Genomic DNA, 23946 nt, shown 5'->3' with positions numbered 1-23946 from the left:
GACGCAGGCCAGTCTTCCCCGCCCGCAGTCGGAGGTGTGGGGCGGCCCCAAGCTGGCGGGTGGGGGGAGGGGTCGGGACCCGGGGAGGGACGGAGGCTCCCAGCATGTGGCCAGAGCCTGGCCCGGCCCCACGTCCTGTGGCGGGGAGTTCCGCAGGCTCGGGGCGTCGGCCATGCAGCTCAGGCGGGGTGGGGGGGTCCGGCAGCAGCGGGGTGGGGATGGGGGATGGGACACTGGGCCGCTCCCCTCTGGGCGGTGCCAGCCCCGGGGTGGGGGGGAGGTGTGAAGAAGGGGTGGGGCCTCGTCCCAACCAATCGACTACAGGCGCAGTGGGGGTGTGAGGCCAGCTTGGACCAATCAGTGCTTTGCGGGGCGGGGGGGGGGGCTGACTACAATGCACCAATGAGAGAAGAGGGAGGCTTGGGCGGGAGGTTGGATAGGAACCAATTGGTTAAAGCTGGGGGAAGGGGGGGAGTCGCCAATAAACCAATCAGGGCACGAGGGCGGCCACAGTGTTCTCCAATCAGAAAGGAGCGAGCTGCGGAGGGTGGGGCCAGACTAATCCAATCAGAAAGCGAGGGCCGGACTAGGGTCCGCCAATGAGAATTCAGAGCGGGGGGTGGGTCTGGAACGCGCCAATCAGGGAGTTACCGGGGCGTGCCAATCAGCGCACCGGCAGGGCGTTAATCCGGAAGCGGAAGTGGCGCCGCGCAGTGCGGACCTGAGGCGGGACCATGAACATCCTGCCCAAGAAGTCGTGGCACGTGCGGAACAAGGACAATGTGGCCCGCGTGCGGCGGGACGAGGCGCAGGCGCAGGAAGAACAGCGACAGCGGGAGGCCCGGGCCCTGCTGGCCGAACAGGAGGCGAGTTACCGGGCATGCGCAGACGGCAACGCGGGTGTAGCGAGTGCGCATGCGTAACAATGGGAACGCGTCCTACACCATGTGACGGGGTCACGGATTGAACCATTGTCAAATTGGGGGTGAAATCTGGGTCGAACCATTTCCAAATCGGGGGAAGAGCAAAAGGGCGCTGGGCTGAACCATTTCTAAATGGGGGGGAGGAGGCGGAGGGCGCTGGGTTTCAAATGGGGCAGGGGAAGAAAAAGAAGTGGGAGTTGGGCTGACCGACAACAGGGGGGAAGCAGAGCAGAAGGGAACTGGGGTGAACCATTTCCAAAGGGAGGAAAGGAGAGTTGGGCTGAACCATTTCCAAAGGGGGAGAGAAGGGAGCCGGGCTGAACCATTTCCAAAGGGGTGGAATCAGAGAAGGGCGCTGCGCTGAACCATTTCCAAAGTGGGGGAGAAGGGTGCCGGGCTGAACATTTCCAAAGGGGGGAGGGAAGCAGAGAAGTGAGCTGGGCTGAACCATTTCGAAAGCGGGTAGTTTTCTAACCCCACCTGCCCCCGTGGGGTGGCTGGTATGGCACCTGCTGCACTGTTAACATCACCATGCCCTCGCCCCAGATGAAATGAGTTTCTTAGGCCTCAGCCTGATGCCATGCTGCCCTCGCCACACCCCAGTGCCCCCCAGCACAGAGCCCACAGGCTGCCCTGGCTCCTGCCACCTGCGTCAGAGCTGGCCCCACAACCAGCCCCCATCCCCCCTGCAGGCACGGACTGAGTTCCTGAGGAAGAAGGCACGGGTGTCTGCCCTGCCAGGACCCGATGGCGGCTCAGCGCTGGCCCTGAGTGGCGAGGAGCCGCGCCATGTCGACCTCTTCTGGGACCTGGAGGAGGGCAAGGGTTCCAAGACTGGGAACAAGGAGTATGAGGAGGAGAAACGCAGGGAAAAGGTGTGTGTGTGTGTGGGGGGGGGGGGGTGGCGCATTTGAGTTTGGGGGGGCACCTGCATTCCTTGGGCATGGTGAGCCCCCCCCGCCAGCTTGCTGGGGTTAGGTTGCCCCTATGTTGGTGCACTGATGGGAGGGGGCTGGTGCAGGGGGGTGGGGTATCTACCGCCCCCCCTGTTACAGGAGATGGGGTACAGCCAAGCCTCAGATCCTGGCATCTCGGCATAGAAGGGACAAGGGTGGGGATTCACACACCCCTGTTGGAGGAGGAGGCTATGTACAGAATTGGGGGTTCCCCCTATACACATGCAGGTGCTCTGACACCTTTTATAGCTCAGCTGCCCTGCAGGCTGGTTCCCCTCTCAAGCTCTCTCCCCACTCTCATGAGCTGCCCCGTGGCTCCTGTACCCATAAGGCAAAAACCTCCCCCAGTGCCCTCTTCTACATCAGTGGGGCCATGATCAGTCCCACCCTCTCTCCTAGCAGATGGGGCTCCCACTTCTTCAAGGTGATTCAGTTCAGCATGCTCCCCTCCCTGCTTTGCCCCAACCAGGAACGGCAGGAGAAAGCTATCGGGCTGCTGACCTATCTGGGGCAGAGTGCGGCCGAGGCCCAGACTAGCCGGCCGTGGTACCAGGAAGCCCCCAACCGCAGCCAAGAGGCAGCCACGGTGACCACGCAGGAGCAGCTGAAGGGCAGACTGGACCCGCTGCGGGAGATGGAGAGGCACCTGCGCAAGAAGAAAGGGGAGGGGAAGAAGCGCAAGAAGGAGAAAGAGAAGCCAGCAGGGGAGAAGAAAGCAGTGGGGTGAGCTGGATGTGGGGCAGGGCTAGAGAGCAGCGCTGGATGGGAGTCAGGGACTACACGTCCCAGCATCCACTGCTCCAGCCTGTTTCCTACGCACAAATCCCAGCATGCAATGTCCCAGTCCACAAGGACTACAATTATCAGCTTGCAATTTACTTCCTTTGCTCTCAGCTGCACGGGTGTGGGTGTGTTACTGAAATGATGCATCTCAGCATGTACTCAACACACTTGTTCCTGGGCAGTAGCCTGGCCTACTTGTCCCAGCATGCAGCACCCCCCTAGGAGGGACGATTGCATACTGGGAGATGTAGTCCTCATGGAACACACATCTAGACACCACCTGGCGCAGGGTTGTAGGAACTCAGTGGTTCCCTTCTGCTTGTCCTTGCAGCTCTGCCCCCCTCTCCCTGGAGCAGCTGCGGCGGGAGCGGCTGCAGCGGGAGCAGGCCGAGCGAGCCAGGACCGAAGCCCTGTTGGCCGGGCGGCTGGGGGAGCCCCAGCGTGGGGAGGAAGAGGAGGAGCCGGATGACAGGAAACGCCGCTACAACTCCCAGTTCAACCCGCAGCTGGCACGCAGGCCCCGCAGCTGGGACGAGAGGGAGCAGCACTGAGCCCTCCCAGTGCCCCCTGGAACTGGTGGCTGAAAACAGCGGGCCCTGGGCACAGACTCCTGTACCAGGGGTCACACGGCATGTGGAACAGGGACATTGGCATCACAGCAAGGCAGCCAGCGTGTGGTATCACTCTGCAGACTTGGGGGGGGGGGGGGGGAGAGAGACACCAAGTGCTGTCCTCTCTGCCACCCTCCTGGCCACGAAGGTTGGCATGGGGGTCGTACTTGGGGAGCCAGAACCCTCCTTGCTCTCATAGGAGGGTGCTGGCTGCCCCACTGGGGCCCCAGGCTGGACACTCACCTCTTAGCGCCTGGCGTTATTAGCAGCAGCAGGTACCAGGGGTTATCTGAATGCCCCACAAGGCAGGGGCTTATCTGCTAATAAAAGGCATCTGTCTTCACTCACTCACTCAGGGGAGCAGGGAAAGCTTGGATAGGAGCAAGCCCAGAAGGGGAAACCCAGTCCCGGACTCCTGGGTTCCAGTTGCAGGTGCGTGCTGGGAGTCAGGACAGCTGGGTTTTATCCCTGGCTTGGAGAGCAGGAGCCAGTGGGTTCAGTGGGGGCAGGGAGGCCCAGCCCCTTGTCAGAGAGTGGAGTTGAGTGGAGCGGACTCCTGGGTTTGCCAGCTGGCTCTTTGGGGGGAAGATATCAGGACTCCTGAGTTCTAATTTAAACTTCTGCCTCTGATTTCTTATATACCTCAACGGCTCCCTCCCACAGTGCTCGCTGTACCTCGGCTGCTGGGGAGGCCCAGCCCTTTAGCCATGGCGATGAAAAGCACCTGCTGCAGGGTGTGCCTGCCCCTCTGCTGAACCCCCACCCAGGCCCCACTGGAATCATTCATGGCTCACACCTGGCTGGTAGGGCCCAGCTCCCAGCACAAGGCCAGCTCCCTGTGCCTTCCACAGGGCCATTATCTGACAGGGGAAACTGAGGCATGGACAGTCCAGTCTCTTCTGGGGTTCCTTATGGGGTGGGGGTGTCTGTCTCTCCCTCACCAGCCAGCCTGCAGCAGGGGGGATGGTTGCATCAGCCCCATCGCTAGGCCATGCCCACCCCACAGAGGGACTTTCCCAGCAGCCATTGGGGTTACCAGTGCCAGGTGGGGGGGGGGGGGGCTCCAGGGAGAGGGGTGGGGGGCTTTTAAACCTAAAGCAGAGCAGGCAGCAGGGAAGATCCTGCTCTAGGCCTGAGGGCAGGGAGGGGCGGAGCTTGACCCCAGAGCCAGGCAAGGTCCCCCATGGAACATACCACCCGTCAGCTCCTGCAGAGGCGGCTGCATCTCCTCCCCCTGAATATACCATGCAGTCACCTCCTGCAGTGGGCTGGGGATCCCCCATCCCAGCCACTCACTGTCTGGGCGGGGGGGCGAAAGAGCTGGCTGGGACTCTGGCACATAGTCATGTGAAATCTCCCCCTCCCCACTCCACTGACCAAGATATTTTCAGCATAAAGTGATGAATTCGTGTGTGTGCGCGCGCTAGATCCACAAGGAAAAAATGGCACTAACCACCCCACTCCCCTCCCCGAGCCAGGGAGAGAACCCAGGAGTCTTGGCTCCCAGCCCCCTTCGCTCTAACCACCCCAACTCCCCTCCCCTCCCCAAGCCAGGGATAGAACCCAGGAGTCCTGGCTCTGTGTCTCTAAGCTAACCCCGCAGCAAGGACTGTATCTCATTCCTGCCCCCCGCCCTTACCTCTCCGACGCTGTCCACGGCGCAGAAAGCTGCCAGTTGCCGGTGACCTTCCCCCCCCGCCCTCATTTCTTGCGTGAGAAGACATCATATAAAACTATTTATTCATAAATATTTTCCAAAATGAAAATAGGGTTACGAAAAATATTTTAAACACCCGGCCCTTAGCGGCTGCATAGCACCTCGGGAGAAGGGGGGAAAAGCAATCAGAAAAACAGCCTCCCCTTTTGAATTCCTGTCCGTCCCTCCCCCAAGGAAAACCCAGCCGATCTGCTCTGGGGCTGGATCTCATGGGAGTGGGGAGGAGACGAAAAATGGGAGAGGGAGAACTGAGGGGGAGGTGGGGTTTGGGGCCCCCCCCCCGGAGGAATTTGTGTGTGTGTGGGGGGGTAACAATAATTCTGCTGGATTTTTTGCTGCTTTAATTTTTTTTTTTTTTTAAAAGCCAAATGATTTCATTCCCCTCCTGCAACACTCCTCCTCCAAGATCATCTTTGTTCATTTTTTTTTTGCCTGCGCATGTCCCTCTGCCCGCCCCCCCGCCAACACTCACCCAGGAAGGGGGGCTGGGGAATGGCTGAGTCCCCTCCCTTCACAGCCACAGCCCCCCCACCCACGTCTTTTAAAACTGCATGCATTTAAAGGGTTCAGATGGCCGGAGGGGGCCCCCACCTGGGGGGGGTTGGGTGGGGGAGGTGGAATGGGGGTGGGGGAGGTGAGCTTGGCCTCTCCTTCCCTCCCCCACACCCCAATGTCCCGCCCGCGTGACTCTGGAAGGCTGGCGCCCCCTGGGGGGTGAGCAGGCGTCACTGCAGGTCACGGTCTTCTAGATACCGGTACTCGAAAGTGAACCCTTCCTTCTTCCGCTGGCCCCATTTCTCATAGTCGAAGTAGATGTACGTGCCCTGAGGGGGGAACATGGGGGGGAGGCATCACCAGGTGGGCAGAGCCTATGGTGCTGCACGTACCACTGCCCGGTTTCGGCCTGAACATGCAGGGCTGTTCTGGAGTGCGGTACGTGCCGGTTTGTTATTGTAGGGTCTCCCCGTGGGTGCTAGGGCAGAGGGCTGGCTTTGATATGGAGGAGTCTGCTGTGGGGAGCGGCGTGACTTGTGATAGTAGGGTCTCTGACTGAATCCCTTCCCCCATGTTAGGGGCCCCACCCCAGAGGTGGCTGCATTGTGCTGTGGGGCAGCAGCACGGAGGGGGTCCCGGAGGGAGGGGGGAGGCACTAACCTGCTCGAACTCATCCGTGATGGTCTTGGGCTCCTCGTGCCGCTGGAACCACATCATGTATTTGGTGTGGAACCGCCACGACTGCTTCTTCAGGGCTTTGGCCGCCAGGTACTGCGCCTTGGTACCCTGGAGAGAGAGAGAGAGAGCGCCAGGCGCGTCACACCGCGGGCCAGTGGGGGCAGCACTTGGGGCAGCTGGGATCCTCCCACGGGGCTGGGGGGCAGCTGGGACACCGCGCCCCCATGGGGCCTGGGTGGGGGGGGGGAAGCAGATGGCATGTGCCACTGGCTCAGGGGGTAGCTGGGCACGTACCATTGGACCTGGGGAGGAATGGGGAGTGACTTGGCCTGTACCACTGACACAGGAGGCAGCTGGGACCAGACCACAGGACCTGGGGCATGGCTGAGCCCATACCACCAGCGTGGGGGTGGGCAATGGCTTGGTAAGTACCAAAGGCAGCAGGGGAGAAGGGGAATGTACCATTAGCTCTTCTTTTGGGGGAGGCAGACTAGCTACATAAAGACTAGCTACATAGCAAATAGAGCGATAGCACCATTCAGCATGTACCAAATGCTCTGGGCATGGGGGGGGGGGAACCTTTGGCATACACACCCCTTGTCCCCTGTTGTATGTCTCAACATGTACCAACCACAGGGATGGTCAAGGGGGACTGTACCATCAGCACCTGTGGGGAGGATCCCCTCCCACATACCAGAGGCAGGTGGAGAGAGAGAGAGAGAGAGGATCTTGGCACCTGCCAATGGCAGGGAAGGGAAATGTACCATTCACACCTGCAGGGAGGGGAGTTCCCCTTGCACATACCAACTGCAGGTGGCCAAGGAGGGGTGTGAGGTACCAATGGGGGAGGGGGAGGGATGGAGCATACCATCCACACCTGCAGGGAGGGGAGTGTCAGGTGGCCGATGCGCAAAGCCAGCAGCGGTGGGGGGGGGGGGCACGTTGGCAGCAGTCACCCACCTCGCCCCTCCTGCCCGAGGGAAAGGCGGCAGCGGCGGCCAGACAGGGCGGGACTATAGAGCGCTCTAGCCTGCAGAGGGGGCCCTTCTGTACCTCCAGATAGTAGAAGATGAAGAAGAGCGTCTCCGTCGAGAGCCGCTGGTAGAACTCCACGGTGTCCGAGTGCAGTGGAGGCATCTGGTGGTGGTAAGGGGGGGTCGGGCAGGGGTTCCGGGGCAGGTACTGCCTGCGGGGGTGGGGGGAGGGGGTTAGACAGCCTGATGGGCGGGGGAGCAGCACAGTGTCTACTGGGAACAGAACAGAGCAGTCCTGGCTCCCAATCCCCTCCCCACTCCCCCCCGAGGCTGGAGATACAATCCAGCTGTCCTGGCTCCCAGCCCTCCCCGCTCTAACCACTAGCCCCCACTCCCCTGCCAGAGCTGGGGAGATAACCCAGCTGTCCCGACTCCCACCCACACCCCCCCCCGGATCTAACCACTAGACCCTACTCCCTGCTCAAAGTCAAGGACTGAATCCAGGAGTCCTGTTCTCTCCAAGCCCCCAACATCCCAGGGACCGTGCCTTACCGGATCCTCTCTGAGTCCGAGGGGTGAGGCATGTGATGCCAGGCTGCCTCCTCCATGGCCTGTTGGTAGAGCTGCTCCTTGGTGAGGGGCACCGGTCCCAGGGGGCAGACCCCCAGGGAGAGAGGGATGTTCACCTCCGACAGCTGGATAGGCGGCTGGCTGGAGGCCGGCTGCGAGGTCGTACTACTAATTAAAATGTCTGCTGGGGGGACAGACAACAGACAGCCCATTAGATTCCTCAGAGAGCATTGGGAGCACAAAGCTTTAAAACCAGTTTATGCAACAATCCCTCGCCCGGTGCTGAGATGCACCGGTGGGACGCAGGGGCTGGTCCTACAGAGACCCCCTCATCTGGAACTCTGCATGCTTGACACTGCAGTCAGCTGTGCTGGGACACCATGTGCATGGGTGGAATCCCTTCCTGTGCTCCAGCGAGGCCCAAAAGCCTGAGAGCCTGCTGAAGATTGAACCCAGGCGTCCTGGCTCCCAGTCCCCCGTCCCCCCCCCCAACCACTAGACCCCACTCCCCCCCCAGAGCTGGGGAGAGAACCCAGGAATCCTCACCCCTTTCAGCCAGGTGGAGAGATGGCACTGGGTCCTCTATACTGGATCCAATGGCTGCTCGCTCTGCCATGGATTTCAAGCTGCTCAGGGGCTCGGGCGCCTGGAAGTGACAGACAGGGTGGGTGGAAGGGAGTCCTGTGGCTGTGCCCTCCCATCCCCCGAGGTGCCCCCCATCCCCCACACGGACGGGGCAGGCTCACCTTGATTTCTGGCGTGGAGCTGAACTGGGGCGGCCCGTTGAGCAGTGGCTGGCTCGGCTTGGCTTCGGAGAAGGACGGGGTCGGGGAGCTTGGGGTATTCACCGTCATGGGGACTAGCAGGCCAGAGCTGGCACTGGGGGGCGCAGGGGCTCCGCTGGGCTCTTTCCTGGGGGAGAGGAGAGAGCATCAGTGAGTGGCTGGTGGGGCTGTGGGGGGTGCGGCCGCCAGGCGGCTACTCACGCAGCGCTGCTGGGCGGGTTGTGGGCCACTGGCTGGCTGGGGAGCGCTGGGCCGCTGCTGCCGAGAACGGAGTCCGATGTGCTGTCAGCCACCACGGAGCTGTAACCTGAGGGTGGAGATGCAGCTCAGGGTGTGGGGGGCAGGGTAGGAGAGCACCCCATTGTTTAGAGCACCCCATGGCCGAGTTTGAAAAGTCCCAGGCAATCAGGCCAATGAGACACCCCCCCTTCCCAACCAGGTTCAGAACCCAGGAATCCTGCTTCCCAGCCTCTCCACCTCAACCACTAGACCCCACTCCCCTGCCTGAGCTGGGGACAGAAGCCAGGAGTCCTGGTTCCCAGCCCCTGCTGTAACCACTAGACCCCACTCCCCTGCCTCAGCTGGGGACAGAAGCCAGGAGTCCTGGCTCCCAGCCCCCGCTCTAACCATTAGATCCCACTCCCACCCTCCAGAGCCTGGCAACAGACCAGGGACTCATTCTCTGTGCTGACCCTTGAACCGTGCCTCCTCCCGGCACTCACTGGTGGCCCCGTTCTGCTTGCTGGCGTTCTGCTGGGCGCTGGGAGGCCGGGGCTGCGAGGCGTTGGCACCAGGGGGCGGGGGCGCGACGGCCTGGGCGTAGGGGGTGGGGGTGCTGGGCGTGTGGCCGGCGACTGGGATGGCCTTGGCTCCACCGCTCCCGCTGCTGTTGGACACGGCTCCGTTGCTGCTGGAGCCCGGGCCGTTGCCCAGCGAGGAAGAGGTGCTGGAGCTGCTGCCCAGCTGGTAGCTGGGTGTGACGGCCGGCGAGGGCGGGGGGTGGTTGTTGTGGACGCTTTTCGAACCGTTCTTCGCGGGAGACTGTGGACAGACGAGGATTAGTCCTGCTCCCCCCTCAGAGCCGTCAATGGAATCCAAGAGTCCTGGCTCCCAGCTCCCCCCTGCTCTAACCACTAGACCCCATTCCCCTCCCAGAGCTGGGAGAGAACCCAGGAGTCCTGGCTCCCAGCTCCCCCCTGCTCTAACCACTAGACCCCATTCCCCTCCCAGAGCTGGGAGAGAACCCAGGAGTCCTGGCTCCCAGCTCCCCCCTGCTCTAACCACTAGCCCCCACTCCCTGCCCCAGAGCCATCAATGGAACCCAAGAGTCTTGGCTCCTAGACCACACCCCGCTTTAATCACTAGACCCTACTCTCCTCCCAGAGCTGTGGAGGGAACCTAGCAGTCCTGGATACCGGTATCCATGTGCTCCCACCCCTGGATAAGGCAGGCAGACTTGCTGAGAGGGCAGGACCCTACCCAGGGCCTTGGCAGAGCCGGGCTCCACACCCCACTCTGCCACAGCCTGCCAGGGCAACCCTGGGCGAGGCAGTGAGCCCCTGCCCCAGCTCTACGAGCGTTACGTGCTGTGGTGAGGGACCTGGCCCCGCTGCTGCCCAAACGCACTGGGCCAAAGCATCAGGAAGCATGGAACTCGCTGCTGCAAGATGGCAGTGGCTGGTCCCCAGCGGCACCGAGCCTGCCGTGCGAGGGACACGCCGGGAGCCTGCACAAAGTCTCAGCCTCTGCAACCTGGCAGCGCTGATGGGCCCCACACCAGCAGCTGAGAGCCATGGGCACTGCCCCCTCTGTGCAACCGAGCCAGGCTTGGGGGTGTGGGGGGGTGTGTGTGTCTCTGTCCGGTTTGCTGTCTGTGAGCGTTTGAGTGTGCTCTGCCCCGAGGCCCTTTCTCTGCTCCCCTGCCTGTGTGGGGCTGTGGGGGGGAACTCACTTGGACCCCCCACTGCTGATCCCTCCCTGCACCTGCGTCCCCGCTCAGAGGCACATTGCTTCCCACAGCCCCCTCACTCTGACCCCTCCCCCCAAGCTCCATGGGCCCCCCACTCTGAGCCCGCCCCATCTGTGTCACCATAGCCCCGCATTCTGACTCCAATAGCCCCCACATTATTAGCCCAGCCCACCTGAGCCTCACAGCCCCCCGAGTCCCCGTATCTCCCCCATTCTGACCCCAAGTTCCCACAGCCCCCCCACTGAGACCCCTCCCCACCGCCCCCCACTCTGACCCCTCCCCACCTGAGCCCCACAGCCCCCTCACTGAGTCCCCATATCTCCCCCATTCTGACCCCACCTGAGTCCCCACAGCCCCCCACTCCATCTGAGCCCCACAGCCCCCCCACTCTGAGCCCTCCCCACCGAGCCCCATAGCCCCCCCACTGAGATACCCATAGCCCCCACTCCGAGACCCCATAGTTCCCACTCTGACCTCCCCACCTGAGCCCCACAGCCCACTCCATGAGTCCCCACAGCCCCCCACTCTGACCCCTCACCACCTGAGCCCCACAACCCCCCCAGAGACCCCCACAGCCCCCACCTGAGCCCCACAGCCTCCACTCTGAGACCCCATAGTCCCCACAGTCCCCCACTTTGACCCCTCCCCACCTGAGCCCAACCCCCCCACTGAGACCCCCATAGCACCCACCTGAGCCCCACAGCCCGCACTCTGAGACCCCATAGTCCCCACAGCCCCCCACTCTGACCCCTCCCCACCTGAGCCCTATAGCCCCCACTCTGAGGCCCCCCCACTCTGACCCCTCCCCACCTGAGCCCCACAGCCCCCTCACTGAGTCCCCATATCTCTCCCATTCTGACCCCACCTGAGTCCCCACAGCCCCCCAACTCTGACCCCTCCCCACCTGAGCCCCACAGCCCCCCTGCTGAGTCCCCATATCTCCCCCATTCTGCCCCTCCCCACCTGAGCCCCATAGCCCCCACCATGAGTCCCCACAGCCCCACTCATAGAGCCCCATGGCCCCCCATTCTGACCCCACAAGCTGAGCCCCCCCTCGCCCCACTCTGACCACACCCCACTCGAGCTCCCCAGCTCACTGCAGGTGGGTAGCCTGGCCCCACGGCAGCCATCCCCGCAGCCTCCCAGGGCCAGCCCAGGCCGCAGCGGCCCCGCCCTGCGCCTCACTGGAAGGAGGCTGGGAGGGGGCGGGGCTAAGAGCCCATGTGATCCCAGCCCCCCAACAAGGAGCAGGAGGAGGCGGGGCTAAGGCAGCCACACCCACTCCCAGCCCAAGTGGCTGGGGTGGCCATGTTCCCAGGCTTCCCCACGAAGTCCTCACCAAACCCTGTATTAGACCCGCCCCCAGCCGAGGGAACCCAGGAGTCCTGGCTCCCAGCGACCCCCCCAGCTCTAACCACTCACCCCCCAGAGCAGGGGAGAGAACCCAGGAGTCCTGGGTCCCAGCCGCGCCCCCCTCCCCTCCGAGAGCCGGAGAGAACCCAGGAGTCCTGGCTTCCAGCTCCCTGCTCTAACCCACTCGCCCCCACTCCCTTCCCAGAGCCGGGGATAGAACCCAGGAGTCCTGGTGAAATCCCCAAGCTCCGATCAGTAGCCAGCACCCCACCCCACCACACCCCCCAGCATAAGGGCAGGTGCCCGCCAAGTCACTCACCTGACTGACCTCGCTGTCTGTCGACCGCCCCCTCTTCTTGTCATCTTCCGAATTCTCCTGGGGGTGGGGGGGACAGTCAGTGCTCGCCCTGCCACTCCCTGTGGAGATGGGGGGACCAGCCCTGCCGCGGGGCAGCCAGCACACGACACACTGATGTCTCCCTCGTTATTGGGGTCACTCTGCCGGTCGACTCTGCCCTACCCATGGCACCAGAGGCCTGGTGTGGCTGGGCCATGGTCACCGTTATCGGGGGCACATGCACTGGACATCACTGCCAGGAGGCAGCGCCCCCTTGTTCTCACCCCTAGTTCCCCCCTCCCATTTCCCTAAGCCAGGAGAGAGCCCAGGTGTCCTGGTTCCCAGCCCCTCCCCACCCCCCCCACTCTAGATGACCTTCTGGGGTCCCTTCCAACCCTGATATTCTATGATTCTATGATTCTAACTACTAGACCCCACTCCCCTCTAACAGCCAGGATAGAACCTGGGGGTCCTGACTCCCAGCCCCCCGCTCTAACCACTAGACTCCGCTCCCCTCCCAGAGCCAGGAGAGAACCCAGATGTCCTGGCTCCCAGCCCCTCTCACTAGGCAATGCTGCCTTCCTTAAGGGACACTGACCCAGCACCCCTGCCGCTGGGTTACCCTGGCTGTCTGGGAGCCTGCCTGCGCAGGCCTCCGACTGTCCCACTTTGTACGGGGCTGGGCGACAGATCCCACTGGGGTAGGACTCGAGCGGCAGGGCTGTGCCAGGCAGGGGCGGGGCTCCTTACCGTCGTGCAGTTGGCAGGGCTGGGCGGAATGGGCGAGCTGGAGGTGGTGGAGGTGGGAGTGCTGCTGGACTGGTTGAAGATCTCGTCCTCCAGATGGCTGTGGCTGGGCGGGGAGGTGGCTACCAGAGCCTGCGCTGGAAGGGGGCGGGGAGCAGAACAAGACGCAGTTAGGCAGCCGGGCTGGGAGTCAAAGACGCCGGCATCCCGCCCTGCGCCTGCATCCGGTCTGCCCTGCTTTCCCGGGGAGAAAACCGGAGATCTGTTCCAACCGGAGTTCTCCCAGGCCACGTACCCAGGGAGCTGAGATCTCCCAGCTCTGGTCTTGTCTCCCTGCTCGCCCGGGGGGACGCTTTGGATGGAGGGTAACGTTCCAATTCAGGAACGGACGGGAGCAATTTCTTCTAAACTCTCTGTAAACACCAATGGCCTGAACACACTTTGGAGAAAAATGCTCTGGGATAAAACCCCAACGCCTCTAGCCAGGTGATTAACAGGCTGCAAAGCGCCAAGGCTCCACCTCCCCAGCTCCTCCAGACGTAATCCAGGAAAACCCGAAGAGGAACATTTCCAGGCCTTTCCAGAAAGATGCAAGGAAATGAAACACGCTGTTGCTGGATTCGGGGGCCTCACAAAGCCACACTTGGGGCAATTGGAACCGCGGGGGCTCCTGGGTTCTGCGGAGAGAATCTCTCCTCTGATCGATCTAAAGGCAAAGCCCTATAGTAGCCCTGGCTCCTGGGGGAATCTGCGCCAGGATTTCTGAGCAGTGGCCCCCTCCTTGTGCCCCCTTGACAGCCAAGGCGTGCCCTCCCCAGTGATCGCACAAGGGATTGTGGGGGCGGGAGGGGAATGAGACACGGAGAGCAGGAAGGCACGAGTGAAATCGGCTGAAGACACACAGTCTTTGGGGGCGGTGTGACTCCAGAGGAGCGGTGCTTTTCACAGGCAGGACGGGATGACCTGCAGGACCCGAGTCATAGAAATGGGATGAGATTTAACCATACAAATTGCATGCCCCCCCCCGACTATTTCAGCTGTAAGACAGGGGCGGTTCCCCAGGTTGCTGCAGCTGGGACACGGTCGTGAAAAAAGCCAGCGAGACCTCGGGAGGCATCTGCAGCAAGGCGAGGGGAGCCTGGATTCCACTGGGAAGACCTCAGCCAACCCTCCTCACGGCAGGGCGGGCGGTTCAGCTAAGTGAGGGGGTCCCTTCCCGGTCTGGGTTACCTCTGGGTTCAGCTGCTCCAATCCCGGCTCTGGTTCTGGGGTCCCTAACCCAAGCAGGACGCCGATCAGCTGGAGAGGGCCCAGCGACCAGCCAGGCGGACGCCGAAGTGGTTGGAAAAACCTGCCCTCCCGCGAGAGACCTGATCAGCGGAACACAGACGGTGACCGGGGGCGGGGAACTCGACCCCAGTCTCTGCCCCGCGGGAGCCGGGACACTTACGAATGTCTTCTAAGTCGAGGTCATCGTAGAGAAACTCGTTCTCCTCGAAGTCGGGGTCCTGCGAGGAGTCCACGTAATACTCCACGTCGTCCTTGATCTTGCGGATCGAGTCCACCTGGATGGAGTCATTGTCCAGCATGCGCAGGATGGTCTCCAGCATGCGGATGTGGTACCGGTGCTTTTCGATGTGCCGCTTCAGCCCCTCGATCCGGTCCTGCTTCTGCGGGGAAGGGGCATGGGCAGATGGACACACGCTGAGAAACGGCCCCCTCTGCCCACACCCCGCCTCTCCAGCCACAGCACACAGCACCCCTTCACTAGCCCCCACTCCCCGCCCAGAGCCAGGAGAGAACCCAGGAGTCCTGGCTCCCAGCCCCCTCCCCCCCTCTAACCACTAGCCTCCACTCCCCTCGCAGTGCCGGGGATAGAACCCAGGAGTCCTAGCTCCCCGCACTCTTGCCCCCCACCACGGTGCCACCCCACACATCCTCCCTGTGTCCCAGGCAGGCAGTGACTCACATCCTTGTCCCCCTTCTTCTTGCGTGTCTGCACAGAGAGTGACTCCACCTCGCTCTCAAACTGATCCACCTGCATGTTCAGCGTGTCGATGGTGTTCTGGGGGGGAAGGGGGGAGAGCCGCACACGGTCATCCCCAGTGCAGTCCCCAGGGGCTCCCACACGCCAGCTGCTGCCAGCCCGCAACCCCCCCGAGACACTCGGCAGCCGCTCCCCACCACTACCTGGGGCCTTCCCTGGTGCTTCCTCACTGAAGATTGCAGGCCAATATAAAGCCTCCAACTGCCCTGCAGAAAGGCGGTAATCCATACAGGGGCCCCGCGCCTGGTGCTGGGATGCGACCTCTTCTGGGGTGTGGTACAGGGGCTAGTTATCCAGGGAGCCCTCATGGGCACTGAGACATGGCCCCTCTGGGGTGGGGTGCCGAGGCTGTTCAGGACGGAGCGCCACACTGGGGCTTTGGGACCAGCAATGACTGTGAAGGGAGAGCACCCCCCATGAACCTCCTGCAGCATAGCGCCCCCTAGGGCTGCCCTGGGGACAGCAGGGGAGAGAGCCCTGTTTTTCCTCACAGCTTTGGCTCTGCCCCATGCCCCCATCAGTCTGACCCCTGCTTAGCTGATCAGAATACCCCCGCTCCCAGCCTCACCGTTAACCACTGGCCGACCTCTTCCTTCTCCTTCTGGGCAGGGTCGACTTTCTGCGCCAGGCCGAGCCCCTCCTTGGAGTAGGCTTTGGTCTTGGTCTCCCGCTCCACCACCTTGAACCGCTCCATTTGCTGGAACAGGAGAGAGGGAGGTGGGGGCGGGCTCAGTGTCTGGGGAAACGGGGGGGTGGAGTGTCCCCCACCCCTGCACAGGGGATCAAGAGACCCCAAGAGACATAGGGGCTCCCCCCACCCCAATCCTGTCCAGGGGCATGGCAAATATAGCCCTGGTTGGCCATGCCTGGCAGCCTCTCAGCTGCTTCTGGCTCCCAGCCCCTCCCTGCTCTAACTACTAGACCCCCCTCCCCTCGCCAGACACAGAACCCAGGAATCCTAGCTCCCTGCCCTCACCGCTCTCCCGTGCCGCCTGCTGTCATTCAGGACCCAGCCTCATGCCCAAATGGCCCCAGTCCGGCCCTACCCCTTCCAGATCTGACTCCACCTGTCCCTGCCCTGCCAGCTGGCTGCCCTCTGTGATGTCACACTGCCCCATCAGCCAATCACAGCAGAGGGAGGAGTGGCTTATTGGAGAGGAGGGTGGGGCTCAGGTGAGTGTGTGGGTGGATCCCCCCCTACCCTGGAGTGGAAAGCACCCCCAGTGCCCATAGGGGAGGCCTCGCCACCCAGGGGGCATGATCCCAGCTGCTGTCACTCAGCCCCTGAGCTTTAAACCCTCTGTGTGACGTTCTCTCCATGGCTGGGACTGCCCCGAACGGATCCCCATGGGGGCTGTGCTGGGAGAGAAGGGCCCAGAGCTGGGCACAGCTGCTCATGGGGGGGCTCCAGGATCCCAGAGACTGGGCCTGGGCATCACTGGAGGTGACCGATACACCAATCCCCTCGCAGTGCATGGAGACCTGCTGTCGGGGGTGCGGGTCAGGGACGCTGGCCCCACAGAGGCCGCCAAGAGGATTGCGCAATGGCTGCATGGCTGTGCCAGGATGGGAGTGACACTACGCCACTGGCAGGGGGAGCTGAGCCCTGGTGTTGGGACATCTGGCGTGCAGGAGTCCTGGCTCCCAGCACCCTGCTCTAACCACTAGACCCCACTCCCCGCCCCAGAGCCAGGGAAAGAACAAAGGAGTCCTGGCTCCCAGCCCCCCCAAACTCCACTCCCCTCTCAGAGCTGGGGAGAGGACCGAGGAGTCCTGGCTCTCAGCCCCACCGCCCCAACTACTAGACCCCACTCCCCTCCCAGAGCTGGGGAGAGGACCCAGGAGTCCCGGCACTCCTCCAACTCCCCCACTGCTGCCTCCTGCGAGTGCAGAGTGGTTGAGCGCACAGGAGCCTTCTCAGCGCAGTGTTGCTAGGGCCGGCCCTACCAGGCCCGTGATCCACCAACCCCAGACGCAGCCAGTCAGCGCGACCCCCATGACGGTCGAGAAGCAGAGCACAAAAACCCCTTCCCCTGCTCTCACCCACCAGTCCCAGCAGATCAACTGGCCGGCCCTTCCCGCCATTTGCTTTCCCCCAGCGCCTGGAGACCTTCACCAGATCGAAGCATCTCTGCCCGCGGGGGTCTAAACTGCCGCTGGAACCAAGGTGCCACCGACACCAAGATCCGCGCCGCTGGAGCCATGCCCCAGGCAGTGCAGGAAGGGCCAGAAAATCCCCCAGGTCTCTGCTCTGTGCGCTGGAGGGAGACGCTCGCCCGCCCCCAGGTCTGGTGGGTCCCCACACGTGAGCAAGAGACACCCGCCAGGCAGGACCGTCTCAGAGCAGCGCGGCCCCCCCGCCCCCAGCCGACCGCTGCTGCTTTCACGGGCGGAGGAAAAACCCGCCAGTTACAGCTCTGGATTGGGGGCAAAACTTCCTTTCTGACCCCGAGAGGCTGCCGCCCTGAAGGCTGGCCATTACCCCCTTTGGCCTCCTACCGTCTCAATGAGTTTCCGGTTGTCTATCAGCTGCCTCTTGTCCTTGATCTCGTTTGAAGCTACCCACGTCTTGATCTGGTCCCTCAGCCTCTGCAGAGATGAGGTGAAGAGAGGGGAAGGGTCAGCAGAGAGACAGGCCCATAGCACCCACCCACCCGCCTCACTTAGACCCCTAGAGGCAACAGCCAACACTGCCTTGGTCTGGACGTGGGAGAGGTAACGAGGACACCCAGCCACTAAAAAGTCCCCCCTGCCCCCAATGAGCCCCCACCAGCTGGGAGGACGCCCTCTGCAGAGTGGGGTGAGAATCGCAAGCTCTGGTTTAACAGGGAGCACAAAGATCTCGCTGGACAATAAGGGAGGCAGAAAGGCGAGACAAGGAGAGACTGGGGGTCACGAGGCCAGGGTTCTATTCCTGGTTCTGGAAGGGGAGTGGGCCTAGAGGTTAAAGCAGGGGGGATGGGAGCCAGGAGTCCTGGGTTCTATCCCCAGCTCTGAGAAGGGAGTGGGGTCTAGTGGTTAAAGAAGGGGCTAGGAGCCAGGACTCCTGGGTTCTCTCCCCAGCCCTGGGAGAGGAGTGGTGTCCCGTGGTTGAGAGCACAGGGACAGGAGTCAGGACTCCAGTGGCGGGTGTTTTCCCGACAGCCACGGCTGAGGCCACGTATCCCGAGGGCTCCAGCCGGACAGATGGCCGAAGTGCTGGGCCCTACCTGGAGCTTCTTGATCTCCTTCTTCAGGTCAGCTTCATACTTCTCCTTCTGGTTGGCGTTTGCTGCATTGTGGAGCTGCAGGCGAGAGACAGTGGATGAGACAGAGTGTAGGGGGATGGGACAGAGTGCCCTTGGCAGGCTGGGGGTGGCGCCCTGATCTGGTGTGGAATCAGTTGGGGAGCTACAACAGCCAGAGAGGAGGGTCTGGGGGGATCCAATGTGGCTGCCCTATCCACAGTGAGATGTGGGGTGGGGGGAGGGGGCTGCCTGCTCTGGGGTGATGTAGGGTAGGGGGCAGGGACACAAATAGCTCTTGGGGTGGTGTGGGGGGCAGCGAGGCCGGGGGAGAGAAGAGAATTGATACAGGAGAGAAAAGCAGAAAAGTTTAGGGACAGGGAGAGAACAACGTGGGGGAGGATGAGAGAGTGGGGCAGCGAGCCGGGCGGGGGGGGGTGTTTGAGGCCGAAGGGGGAGCTCTTACCTTCTGCCAAATATCCTCAAACTGTTCCACCCCCTCGGAGACCTTCTTCAGACACCGATCGATCTCACCTGGAGGAGCAGAGGGGCGAGGGTCAGCCCCAACCTCCGACAGGGCTAATTACTGCCACCTGCCCACACCCCACGCTCCCCCCCCACCGAGCCCAGCGTGAGGTACAGGGGAGGGAAAAGGGACGGGCCTGAGGTCACACAATGAACCTCAAATAGAACTCAGGAGTCCTAGCTCCCAGACCTCCCCCCACCTCCTCGCTCTAACCACTAGACTCTACTCCCCTCCCAGAGCCAGGGAGAGAACCCAGCAGTCCTGGCTCGGACTGCTGGGTTCTCTCCCTGGCTCTAGGGAGGCGAGTAGAGTCCCTAGTGGTTAGAGCGAGGAGGTGGCCCCAGGGGAAGGGGAAGAGGCCCCTCTCTCTGCCTGCCCCCCGCCATGCACCCCAGGAAGGGCGGGGGGCAGCCTGCAGGAGGAGCCGCCCTACCTTGCAATTTCCTCTTGTCAGCCATGTTTCGGTCACTGGCGGGGGGCTCTCCTCATGCTTCAGAAAGCTCCAACGCTGCAGGGGACAGCAAAACAAGGTTACGGTAATGCACCCTCCCAACCCACCGGGGAGAGCCCCTGAGCCAGCCAGTCCCTGTCTTGGGGTCGGATGGGAGCCGGCACCCCCTACAAGGGAGAGGCCCCAGGCCTCTTTCCCCACCCCCTCCTCAGTCAGCCAGTCTCTCATCATATTCTTTGATCAGTTGTGCCAAGACTGTTCATTCACACACCCCCACCCCAGCAGGGGGCAGCGCTGGCACCCAGCCACATACCCACCCCAGCAGCAGGGGGCAGGGCAGCACACACCCACCCAGCCTTCAAGTCAAACGATGAAACAGCAGGTTTAGAGGGCCGGGCGGCTGGCCCAGAAGGGGCCCGGCTGACGGGACGCTGGCCGTGTGGCCCCTTGCCAGAGCACTGCTGCCGGTGGCCCTGAGGCTGGGCAGGGGGCGTGGCGCAGAAGCTGCCAGCATGGGCCAGGGCTGGGGAGACAGGCAGGATTCAGGTGTGGCTGGGTGTTAACCCCGAAGCCGACCGCGCCTGGAGTCTGAGCGGAGCCAGCTCGGTTCTCAGCGACTCGGGACCAGCAACCCCAGCCGGAGGACTGTGGGCGACGGGAGCGTGGGGAGGAGACCTGAGCCTATGTGTTCAGATGCCGCCTGGACCAGCCACCGGGCTAGTCCGGATCCTCTTTGTTATTTCCTTGGAGGGGGCAGAGACGGGGTTTCCCTGGGCTGCTTCATACCGAAGGGCTGATTCTCAGGAGGGGCCGCCCTGGATTCTGTAGTGCAGCCCCCCCCCGGTGCGAATCAGGGCAGCTCAAGTGTACACTCCGGTCTCTGGGGGACAGAGAAAAGCCACAGCCAAGGATGCCCTGGCCAGGCCCCTCATCTGCTCCCTATGGGGTTTGGGGGGCAGGGAATAGCCCCAGTGCAGTGTGCCCCAGCCAGGCCCCTGATCCACCCCTTATGGGTCTGGGGTGGGAGGGGAGGGTAGAAAATAGCTCCAGTGAACTGTGCCCAGCCAGGCCCCTGATCTGCCCCCTCACCCCAGCAATGCCCCACCCCAGGGAAAAGTGATTCACAGGGGACTGTTTCCACCCCCTTTGTTCTCCAAGGGGTCTGGGCATTATGGGCTAAGGGCTCTTTGCTCAGTTTCACTTCCTGGTTCCCCAGGAGGCAAACCGTAAGGGGTGGGGAGGTCATGTCATACGCCAAAGAACTTTCCCCCCTTAGGCATGGGGGGAACCCCCTTGCTTCCGAACAATATACTGGAGGCCTCAGGGAGTTGGCCATGTCCCTTTAATCTGCCCCCCCCCCCCCCGAGGCCTAAGGGAGGATTCTCAGCCAGCTCCCCACAGCGATCATCTCGTCTGCCCCCCGGGGGCACACAGCCCAGCAGGATTGGCTAATTGCCACTGATGGAGAAGCCACACCCAACCAACCATTCCGGATGTTAATTATGCCCCCCCCCCATTAAAAACCTGCCCCTTATTTCCAATCTGAACTGGCCAAGCTTCCCCTCCCAGCCAGTGGCCCTGGTAAGACCAGTGCCTACCAGCCCAGGGAGTCCCCGGGCAGCTGTTTGCTCCCCATGCGGGGGCTTGTAGGCGGGGAACTGTCACCCCTGAACCTTCTCTTTGTTCAGCTACACAGAGGGAGCTGGTGAGGCCCACTGCTGGCGGGGCTCTCCTGACCCTCTGTGACTGATCAACCCCTGGCTGGGATGGGGGACCCCAAGCTGCCCCCAGGATCCCAGCAGTCTCACCTCAGGGCCCCTCAGTGTGCCCCCCATGATCCTATTAGCCCACATGACCCCAGTGTCTATTGAATAGCTGCCGTGCCCCCCAAATGCTTTGCAAGAGGCCAAAGGGCTCTGGCTTACCTAGAGGTGGCCTGGCTGTCTAGGGCCTGCAAGTGGGAGGCTCCTACACAGGTGAAAGAGGCACATGACTGGGAGGAAGGTTGAGAGCCCCTCCCCCCCCAGCCTGTGCTGCAGCATGGGATGCTGGGAAAGGACGGGAGCTATAAAGACTCAGTGGTCGAAGACTGGGCTCTGGGCTGTAAGTGAGAGCGCCACACCTGGGGGAGGAGACCTGCAGCATGTGGCGGCCCCCTTTGTACAGGGCTTACGGAGAGAGGTGAGTGTTGCTAAGCCCGCTTTGCAGATGGGGAAACTGAGGCACAAAACGGGGCTGTGATGTACCTTGGGTCACACAGCAGGCTGGAGTAGAACCTGTGAGTTCATGTCAATTTCCTCCTGCTCTAACCACTAGACACCACTCCCCTCCCAGAGTTAGGGAGAGAACCCAAGAGTCCTGGCTCCCAGCCCCCGTGCTCTAACCAATCGCCTACATTTTCTCCAGTTAAAACACATGTTGGCCTTTACACACCAAGTAGTGTGAACTGATTTGATCATTTTAGATTCCAACCTGCCACCAATTGCTTAAGATTGTGAATTGGGCTTGTGGACTGTGCTGGAAGGGGGGTGGTTGTGGGGAGCTGTCTGAATGGTACAGCGTGGGCACCTGCTTGGTTTTCTCCTGTCGGATGAGTAGCTGTCACTGCTTTTCTCGTGAGATTGGCAATAAACACAATGATCTAGGGAGAATCCAAGCCCCCCATATCCTGCTAAACACCTCGGTGCCCCTGAAAAAATCATAGCGAGCGAGGGGGCAAAGGGAGTCTGTGGCTGAATGGGGCTCTCTGGCGTCCCAATCCCCTGCCTCGCCCACAAGCACCCCCCACAATCAGCTTGTAAAGCTCCCTGCTCTGTGAGGCAGGGACTGTCCTGTGTCCGTACAGCGCCTGGCACAGTGGGGCCATGCTCTGTGACTGACATGAGCAAAACCCATGATTAATCCCATAACTGTACAGCCACAAATTAGGGGGAGTGGGAGTAAAAAAGTGCACCTGGAAATGACTTGGATCCTTCTGAGACTCGGCTATGCCAGGGTGAAAGGGACCTGCAGAGCAATTCCAATATAATTGAGCGACCTGGTCAATTTCCCCGTGGCCAGGCAAGCACTGAAATTGATCAGATTGAGACTGCCCCTTTAAATTTGGATCGAAACATTCTGGAAACCAGCAACTTGTTTTAATCCACTCGAAGATCAACGGACAAGCTCCCCCAAAGGGAAGTGTGCAGCTTTTAGAAGAGACTGTTGCCCAGCAATGTCTGAGAGCCAAAAAACCAGAGACTGTCCACAAACAAAAGCGATGGCTAAATCCATTTCTGAGCTGGTCCTGTCTCCTGTCGATCAACAGAGATGCAAAGGCCTGGGGATGCTACTGCTTCTGCTGATTACCTCCCCTGAGAAGGCTGAGGAGCAGGGATCCCAAAATCAAATCCCCTGACACAGACGTGGATGGGAAGATAAGGCTAACAAGAGTCTGATTGGGCCTTGTAAATTTTGTAAAGGTTGGGGAACGGGACACTTTCCCGCTCTAGGGGGCACGGACTCTGATCTGGCCCCAGAGCAGGGGGGAATAGTTGGCTTAGGGTAGGGAACAGGACGAGGCCTTACCCTTCTAGGGGGCAGCAGCTCCGATCCGGCTGCAGGGCAGGGGTCTGGCCAGCTCTGGGGGGAGGAATGGGATATGGGGCTTCACCTAAGGCAAATAGATTCTTTACCTGGCTAGTAGCAGTTGTGAGCAGTTGTCTGTTTTCCAACCCTCCTTCCCAGCCCCCCCCCCCCCCCCCCCGGCCCGTGGCCCGGCTGTCTTGGTACCAGCTGGCACCAGGGCCGAGCTCTCTGGGGAGCGCGTGGAGGCAGAGCTGCTGGCAGAGGGGGACAATGGAGGGGTTTAGGGAGACATCCCATGGGCAGCATACCCACCAGGGATCATGGCCAGAGCCCTGCTGCCCCCCACGATCCCATCCATGCCCAGGGGGGATCCAGTAACCAGCCCTTTTGTGGAGGGGTGGGAAGAGAACCCAGGCGTCCTGCTGGCGGATCTACTGCTCTAGCCACTAGGCTGCCTGCCTGCCCCCTTAGTTGGGGGGGGACGGACGGGGACGGACACCCAGGTATCCTTGCTCCAGCTGCTAGCTTCCCGCCTGAGCTGAAGCATCATACAACTGGAGAAGGGGGACACGGGGGCCTCTCCCCCCCGCACAACCCCTGCCCCCCTCATGCCCCCCCTTGTCGCCCCCCACCCCGCAACACTCACCCCATGTCCCGCCCCCGGGATGCTCCCCGGCCCGATCCCCCTTTCCCCTGGGGGCCGCCAGCCCCGCCGCCCCTCGGGCCTCCTGCAGCCGCTGCAGCCCCCCGCGGCAGAGGGGCCCCGCGTGCGCCCCTCCCCCTAGGGCGTCCCGTACCCCCTCCCCCCAGCCCCTCCCCCCGGGCCCCCCCCTCACCAGAAGCTCCTGCGGGCCGGTCGGGCCCCGGGGATCGGTCCCCTCCCCCCTGCTCGCGGGCCGACTGTCGCGATGCTGGCGCCGCTCAGCCGGGTCGCGACCCCCTCCCCCCCCAACTCTCCGCCGCCGCCTCTCGGGCTCCGCGGCATCCAAGATGGCGGCCGGCTGCCTCCGTCCGCCTCTCCGCCCCGGGGCAGGGCCCCGCCCCCCCGGCTGCACCCCATTGGGTTTGCCGCACGCCCCTTAAGTCACTTTGTTCTCCTATTGGCTACATTAGATATAGGCGGGGCAAGCCAGGGGACCCGCCTATCCCTTTGTATGTCAATCAACGCCCAACTTCCTTCTTATTAGCCTCAGCACACATCCGTCAGCAAGCCTCAGCGTTTATTGGCCGAGA

At 62.2% G+C, this 23946-nt stretch overlaps 2 protein-coding genes across 4 annotated transcripts; one reads left to right on the top strand and one right to left on the bottom strand.

Annotated features, from left to right (window-relative positions):
* Positions 1-672: 672 nt before the first annotated feature.
* Positions 673-3366, top strand: LENG1 (leukocyte receptor cluster member 1). The gene is made up of 4 exons (XM_074937187.1): positions 673-866; positions 1616-1798; positions 2349-2602; positions 2994-3366. The coding sequence occupies exons 1-4, from the start codon at positions 735-737 to the stop codon at positions 3211-3213; spliced, it is 789 nt and encodes a 262-aa protein (XP_074793288.1). The 5' UTR covers positions 673-734; the 3' UTR covers positions 3214-3366.
* A 2282-nt stretch (positions 3367-5648) lies between these two features.
* CNOT3 (CCR4-NOT transcription complex subunit 3) lies at positions 5649-23676 on the bottom strand. 3 transcript variants are annotated; one of them, XM_074937191.1, is made up of 18 exons: positions 23550-23676; positions 19129-19203; positions 18636-18703; positions 18155-18229; positions 17445-17534; positions 15514-15642; positions 14868-14963; positions 14349-14568; positions 12902-13035; positions 12134-12190; positions 9215-9533; positions 8694-8799; positions 8454-8619; positions 8254-8353; positions 7690-7891; positions 7124-7349; positions 6146-6271; positions 5649-5814 (listed from the first exon to the last, which is right to left on the bottom strand). In XM_074937191.1, exons 2-18 carry the CDS (start codon positions 19151-19153, stop codon positions 5716-5718), a joined length of 2238 nt encoding a protein of 745 aa, XP_074793292.1. In that variant the 5' UTR covers positions 19154-19203; positions 23550-23676; the 3' UTR covers positions 5649-5715. The 3 variants fall into 3 exon arrangements, with proteins under 3 accessions (XP_074793292.1, XP_074793293.1, XP_074793294.1); XM_074937192.1 differs by having other exon boundaries at positions 7690-7888; XM_074937193.1 differs by having other exon boundaries at positions 7217-7349; positions 7690-7888; positions 23550-23674.
* Positions 23677-23946: the final 270 nt, after the last annotated feature.

The sequence above is a fragment of the Natator depressus genome, chromosome 23 (assembly GCF_965152275.1).
Source record: "Natator depressus isolate rNatDep1 chromosome 23, rNatDep2.hap1, whole genome shotgun sequence".
Taxonomy (NCBI): Eukaryota; Metazoa; Chordata; order Testudines; family Cheloniidae; genus Natator; species Natator depressus.
This window is presented reverse-complemented; position numbering and strand designations above follow the sequence as displayed.

Bases quoted from the DNA above. Each gene is read 5' to 3' on its own strand.
- LENG1 (XM_074937187.1), top strand. From the start codon at position 735: ATGAACATCCTGCCCAAGAAGTCGTGGCACGTGCGGAACAAGGACAAT. The intron at 867-1,615 runs GCGAGTTACCGG...TCCCCCCTGCAG, and splicing joins CCCTGCTGGCCGAACAGGAG to GCACGGACTGAGTTCCTGAG. The intron at 2,603-2,993 runs GTGAGCTGGATG...TTGTCCTTGCAG, and splicing joins GGGGAGAAGAAAGCAGTGGG to CTCTGCCCCCCTCTCCCTGG.
- CNOT3 (XM_074937191.1), bottom strand. From the start codon at position 19,153: ATGGCTGACAAGAGGAAATTGCAAG. The intron at 8,620-8,693 runs GTGAGTAGCCGC...CCTCTCCCCCAG, and splicing joins AACCCGCCCAGCAGCGCTGC to GAAAGAGCCCAGCGGAGCCC. The intron at 7,350-7,689 runs GTAAGGCACGGT...CCACCCCCGCAG, and splicing joins TCGGACTCAGAGAGGATCCG to GCAGTACCTGCCCCGGAACC.